Here is a 7298-nt window from a genome sequence, read left to right as displayed (position 1 = left end):
TCTCCCGTTATTCAATACAAACATCGCATGAGTTTCAGGAAGCAATTAGTCACCGTGACAACCTGGAAAGGCAATCTATCTTCAACATCAATGCTTGCCATGTTTGTGATGTCCTTCAGGCCTTGTTCGGTTACACCTCTTGTGAAGAGGATTGGAGGGGATTTGGGTGGATTTTGACTTGTAAGAGATTATATCCACCTCAAACCCTGCCAAACCCCTTCTAAATCCCTGTCAACCGAACAAGGCCTCAAAGGGCGGCCGACGATATGCTCATTTGGGGCAAGCGCTTCCACAATACCCAAGTGTGACGCACTCATGTTTGTTCCCTCCTTTTTCCAGAATAGATCGAGGATTTAGTAATTGCCTATTCATATTTTTTATTAGAGCTACTAAGAAAATTGGGAGAGCGAGGTGTAGTTCAATTTCATCTCTTACTTTTTCGGGAATGACGTGGCAGTCACACAAGATCTCGCTCTCCCAATTTTCAAAGTAGCCCTAATAAAAAATGTGAATAGGCAGCTACTAAATCCTCGGTCTATTCTGAAATATTGTGCTATCATGGACGGCAAAATACAACAAGTACCGGATTACGGTAAAAATACGAAAACCTTTCTTGCGATGTATATTGCAAAAGAAGGAAGGCATACAACAAATGGAAAATTGCCCTCTCCAATTTCGTGAAATTTCAAAAGAAAAAGAATCTGCAACAACTACACACAGGTCCGATGCACTCTGGCACTTCCCTACTAACTGCCGCCTATCATCTGGTTAATTGAGGTGTATGATCCAACGAACGCGCAACCCAAGCCAATCAATATGATAGTTATGCACAAAACCACCTGAAAAAGGAAAAAAAGAGTAGAGATTACACCATAAGCAAATTGTGCTTAGCATCTTCAAGGCTAGATGTTCTGTTGGTGTTTTAGCCTGCGTATTTCAGTTAATCGATTACCTCCCACAAAGGTACTAATTCCCGCTTGATGGAGAGGTAGCATGCACAAGGGAGGATCAGGGCCTGCAAATGCAAATGCGAATCGTCAGGGAAAATAATATTGCAAGGTTACTGAGTATAGGTTCAGTTAATAGCTGCATAATTGCAGGCACTCACCACTAGCATTGTGAAGACAGATCCAAGCAATGCCATCACCAAGGCTGCAAATCAAATAGCAATGGCCATAGTATTAGAGTGCATGACGTTTTGGGGGTTAATTTAGTGAACTGCTAATATGGGAAAAAAATAGAAGCAAGTGACAAGTACCAAAGTATGGAAAAGATAGAGCCACGACGACAGTCGAGAGGACAAGAGCTGTCCTAACACACATTCCAGCAACATAATTTCGCATCATCTTAGGCAGAGCCTCCTCTATCGACAAGGCGACCGGTGTCATCGTCAAGGCGTATTTGGTGTATGGATTCACAATCTGAAACCAAAGGGATCCATTGTGAGAATGAGAACCTGTATGCTAATTCTGATACAAGTGGAGTAACTCTCCGTGGGTTTGATTTTCCTCATACCGTCATCCAAATGGCGATTTTAGAGGGAACATACTGTTGTGGCATGTTCAGTGTGAATTGCGACATTGTGGACTCGCCGAACATCAGAAACCCTGTGGCCGCCACCCCAGAGTACACAATTGTGACCACTATAAAGCTGAAATGTGGACAATAGCGCATGTTAGCATGTAGCAAAAATCGACAGATAACTGCAGAAGCAGAGCATAGTATGGTACTGTAGCGTTTCATTTGTCAAGTTCAGAACCTTACCAGAACAGGAGGACAAAAGGGAACTGCGAGCGCTCCTTCATTGATGAGTATATATTTGGGAAAACCGAGTGCCCTGAGAAGCAGTATCCATACAAGCCAAGTGCCAATGGAAGGTGGGTCAGGTTCAGTGCACTACCAGAAGGGTGGAACCCAACTCCATGGCCAATACCAACCCAAAACAGGCACACAACGACTGTTATCGTTGCAACCACGCCTCCGGCTGCGAAATTTCAGATGAAAGATGGTCATGAAGAAGTGGGAGGCAATATCCAGGTATTAACTACTGTTGATAGCAATCTAACGTTGCTATGAAAAGATTGAATTGGGAGAATAAGCGGCGATACTAGTATTGATATCGTTGCAAAAAAAATGTTTATGAGCAGTACAAAATTTATTCTAAAGATTCAAATTAGTAGTACTCACCAGAAAGATAGGAGAGGAGACTGAGGTTCCTGAGCCAGACTGATGGGAGAATTGCCAAAGCCATTGATATGGCGAACAGGTTATGAGAGTTCAAGTAGATGCCGGTAAAAGCTAAATGCGCAGAAGGAAACACTGAAGACAAGCTGTCTCCTAGCAGTGTGATGTACTCCACGCAGCATGCCTGTGAATAAGCGGCATGTTACATCAGATAAATATGCAAGAACCAAACGTTTTTGAAACACAGTACTGCCAGAATTCAGAGAGAGAACACTTACATAGAGTTCTAGGTAAAGGACAACCTGCAAAAGGAACATGAGCAGCAATATGAGTGATGTGAATTTTGCTAAATCTGTACAATTAGGTGGACAATAGGTAAATATACATACCGATACAAATACTCGACCCGGGATACCGAAAGCGGCTCGTCCGATATCGGGGTATGTTTCGATGGTTGGCGAGCTGTCTATGCATCTCTTGAGAAGCAAACCGGTGTAGCATGAACAGGCTCCCAACAAGGGAAGGAGGAGGAGGCTTAACCATCCTGCTTGCTTGATTCCGAAACACGTAGTGAGAATTCCAACACCGCACAGGACATTGAGGCCTGCAGTAGTGAATAGAAACATTAGAACAGAAAAGCAAAGGCATTACTGAAAATTAGCAACGTTGTACTTGGTTTGAACTATGGAAAAACAAATTGAGATGAATCGATTGAATATATGTACCGTTGATGATAGATTGTCCACTGCTGCACTTGGAGGACGGCAGTGGGAGCTCAATGTAGTTGGATTTCAGGCACGCCGCAGAGGGCCTCTGCTGCACCGCGGGTGGCTGCGGAGCCGGTGGCCGCGGCTGCAAGCTGTCCGTCGACGGCCGCCCTGCAGGCTGCTGCTGCTGCTGCTGCGACAGCTGCGATAGAGAGGGCGGCAGCAATGGCCGGGTGAGGGGCAGCGAGCCCTCGGTGGCGCCCTTCTTGAGGAAGAAGGAGCTTCCGGCCTTGAGGAAAGAGCTCCCGAACTTGGTGATGCTCGGGCTGGCCGCCATGATGCTGGTCACCGACGGCGACTGGACGGCGCTCAACATGTCGATCGACTGCCTGCGCGCGACGCCGAGTGACACATGAAAATACATTGATCTCGTCAGAATTATTACTACAATTAATTAACCAGACATGGAACCACGCATGCAATGCAAGATCCGTTGATGGATACCGACCTGTAACTCTGCGGCCACGCGGCCTGCTGCCTGGCGACGTTGGGCGCGCGTTCCTTGTCGCCGTCGGCGTCGGCGTCGTCATCGCTGCCGCTTCCACTGCCGGTGCCGGTGCCGTCGTCGGCACCGTCACCGTCGCCGCCGTCGTCGCTCCTGTCGGAGAAGGAGGACCCCGCATCCGACGAGGGTGGCGAGCCGCCATCCCGGTCCACGCCAAGGTCGTCGTCCTCGTCGCCTATGAACAGCAGCGATCTGTCGCCGTGGCCCTTCTCCTCGTCGCGATCCATGCCGTCGCCGGCCTCTCACTTCCGCAACAACGGATTCGATTCGACAAAATCTAGTTGCGATCGAAACCCACGATATAAGGAAAGCAGATACACACACAATGACACAAATCGATGTACCAGATTCCAAAGATCGTGGGAACGAACTATATACCTAATAAATTCCGCGGCGTTTGTGGAGTAGGTTTCGAACTAGACGTGCGACAGAGAGAAGGGGGGAGAGAGACGAACACGGGGGGGACGGGAGGGATGAGGCGGGGGAGGAGCCGGATTCCAGGACCTGCTGGTACGTACGTGTTGGATCAGTTGCGGACGCGGTTTATATACGTGCCGCACAGAGTTCTGCTCTGTTCCTTTTTTTTCTGAAATCACAATTGGTACGGAAAATCTTTCAAGAAAAACGCGTCCGGACCCAAAAAAAAACACGTCCGTCCCGGCTTCGTATAAATCGTATGTACGCTGATCGAGATCTCTCTACAGATACGTCCAATCTTTTTTCTCGGGCAATTTAGAGAGCTTTTTTTTGCGAAAACAATTTAGAGAGCTTTATTCAAACAAAACTATTCCCAAGGCTAATACTCGGATGCCAAAACTGAGGGAGACTGGCAACAGCAGCATGGTACCTTTGGTACGAAAGGAGGAAAATGACCCATGGTGAAAATACCCAAAATGCAGCTCAAATAAGTCTGGCAGGGAGAAGACTTGCTGCCAACTTTATTATATCATGTAGTCGAAACCTGTGCAGAAAGTATCCGGTTGGGTGAAACCAAGATATGGCTATATCAAACTAAACATTGATGCGGGATTTGACAGTGACACACTGGAGGGTTCAGTCGGCGCAGTCCTTCGAGATCATAGCGGGCGGTTTATTGCTGCTGCTAATGAAAAACTTGATACTTGTTTTGATTCATTTATAGCCGAGGCAAGAGCTGTCCGATTTGGTATGAACTTTGCACGTACCATGGGTTGTAGCAAAGTTGAAATATGTTCAGATAATGTGGTCGACATCGAAGCTCTCAAAGAGGGTAGTTCTTCCTCTTTTGCTAGTGCAATCTTTGATGATTGCTACTTTATGTCCTTACATTTTACCATGTAATCTATAACTACTGTTTTAGAGAAAGTAATCAAGTAGCTCATGAGTTAGCTAGGTTAGCTAAGTTTTCTCCCACTGAATTATGGATGGATTTAGCCCCTATTGCGATCATTCCAACGCTTGTATATGATGCTACCATCCTAACACATGAAGAAAAGTGGGAGTTTATTGTAAAAAAACCATTCCCAAGGCAATCAGCCAAAAGACTGGCCACTAAAAAACTAAGAGTCTCGTCGAGCCAGCTTTCTGTTACATTCAATGTGCAAGCACACTTGGTATAAAGATGTGCAGGATAATTAGCTGATAGAATTACATGTTGAATATCAAAGAGAGTGAAATTACAAGATAGCTCTCCAATTTCATCTAAGATAGGAGGCACAACCGAACGAGAATTGTGACGAGGTTACCAGAGTTGTGCCATATCCAGGCAGTCCACCTCCATCATCACATGCAGTAACCACTACCATACGAAGATCTAAGTTGAGTAGGTCGATCTTCTTCGCCGTCGATCATATTAGATTTCTTCTGAAAGTGCATTAAGTCGACTAGAGGGGGGGGGGGTAAATAGACGATTTTTATGAATTCTTCACAGAGGAATTTCAGGGTGAGGAAATTCCTGAGCGAAGAACTAATAGCAGCGGAATAAGTACTCAGAAGTAAACATAAAAGAACATAAGTGTAACACCCACGATGCGGCTATATCTCCCATGTGTCGGAGCACGACTTAGAGGCATAACCGCGTAGTAGGCATGTCGCAAGAGGGGTAATCTTTACACATCCCATGTACTGAATAAGAAAGGGATAAAGAGTTGGCTTACAATCGCCACTTCACTCAATACATCATCCAGAATACAATCAAGGTCCGACTACGGAACCAAATAAAGAAAGACAACCCCAAATGCATAGATCCCCGATCGTCCCAACTGGGCTCCACTATTTATCATAGGAAACGAAACAACACAACAAACAAGATCTTCATCGAGCTCCCACTTGAGCTCAGTTGCATCATCTGCACTGGTATCATCGGCACCTGCAACTGTTTGAAAGTAACCTGTGAGTCACGAGGACTCAGCAATCTCACACCCTCGCGATCAAGACTATTTAAGCTTAAGGTAGGAAAATGATAGTGAGGTGGAGCTGCAGCAAGCACTAGCATATATGGTGGCTAACTTACGCAAATGAGAGCGAGAAGAGAAGCAAAGCACGGTCGAGAAGCTATAATGATCAATAAGTGATCCTGAAACTACTTACGTTCAAACATAACACGAGACCGTGTTCTCTTCCCGGACTCCGCTGAAAAGAGACCATCACGGCTACACACGCGGTTGATTCATTTTAATTAAGTTAAGTGTCGGTGTCAAAACCGGCTGATCTCGACTAGGGGGTCCCGAACTGTGCGTCTAGGCCGGATGGTAACAGGAGGCAAGGGACACGAAGTTTTACCCAGATTCGGGCCCTCTTGATGGAGGTAAAACCCTACGTCCTACTTGATTAATATTGATGATATGGGTAGTACAAGAGTAGATCTACCACGAGATTGGAGAGGCTAAACCCTAGAAGCTAGCCTATGGTATGATTGTTGTTCTGTATGTTGTCCTATGGATTAAAACCCTCCGGTTTATATAGACACGGAGAGGGTTAGGGTTACACAAAATCGGTTACAATGGTAGGAGATCTATATATCCGTATCGCCAAGCTTGCCTTCCACGCCAAGGAAAGTCCTTTCCGGACACGGGACGAAGTCTTCAATCTTGTATCTTCATAGTCCTGGAGTCCGGCTGAAGGTATAGTCCAGCCATCCGGACACCCCTAATCCAGGACTCCCTCAGTAGCCCCTGAACCAGGCTTCAATGACGACGAGTCCGGCGCGCAGATTGTCTTCGGCATTGCAAGGCAGGTTCCTCCTCCAAGTACTTCATAGAAGATTTTGAACACAAAGATAGTGTCCAGCTCTGCAAAATAAGTTTCCACATATTGCCATAGAGAGAATAATATTTACACAAATCTAATCTGCTGACGTATTCCGTAGTGTGACACACCACGGCCAAGCCTTTATTCGAATCGTTTTATTATCCTACCTCAGTGCGCCATGCGAGGCGGTTTCCTTGGCACGTCTTGTCGAAGCAGAGATCGTGTCCTCTTATTCCAGGATTCTCATCAATACGGGTGTGGGTAACCCAACCGCGCCATTGATTACGGTGCTTGGGGATAAACGAGTTTTACCAGGCTGGTGGGGACACATAGTTGCGTCCACCCATATAAGGGGATAAGGATCCACCTTTTCACCTATGCCTTCTTCCTCCTTTGCCTATCCATTCTTGCGCACTCGAGCTCCAGCGCCCAAGTCCGCACTCCCCACCTCAACCTTCTCCAGCCATGTCCGGAGCGGGAGGCAAGTGGATGGTCTCCTCCGTCACGGAGGGACACATCAAAAAACTGAGGAAGGCCGGATACTTATCCAACGACATCGCGTACCGGCTTCTCGAAGAGGGGCAGCTCCTACCCACCCCAAGGCCCCATGAGAG

At 46.6% G+C, this 7298-nt stretch overlaps 1 protein-coding gene across 1 annotated transcript; it reads right to left on the bottom strand.

Moving 5' to 3' along the window:
* Window positions 1-571: 571 nt before the first annotated feature.
* LOC119299242 (amino acid transporter AVT1C-like) lies at window positions 572-3060 on the bottom strand (the record flags this gene model as incomplete). The annotated part of the gene is made up of 10 exons (XM_037576489.1): window positions 572-839; window positions 953-1015; window positions 1109-1152; window positions 1259-1421; window positions 1516-1651; window positions 1765-1984; window positions 2188-2368; window positions 2463-2486; window positions 2574-2788; window positions 2910-3060. Coding segments are annotated over 10 exons (1290 nt in total), but the record flags the coding sequence as incomplete, so codon positions are not given.
* Between the last annotated feature and the right edge of the window lie 4238 nt (window positions 3061-7298).

The sequence above is a fragment of the Triticum dicoccoides genome, chromosome 5A (assembly GCF_002162155.2).
Source record: "Triticum dicoccoides isolate Atlit2015 ecotype Zavitan chromosome 5A, WEW_v2.0, whole genome shotgun sequence".
NCBI lineage: Eukaryota > Viridiplantae > Streptophyta > Magnoliopsida > Poales > Poaceae > Triticum > Triticum dicoccoides.
Note: the sequence above shows the minus strand (reverse complement) of the source record. Positions and strands in the feature narration are given on the sequence as shown.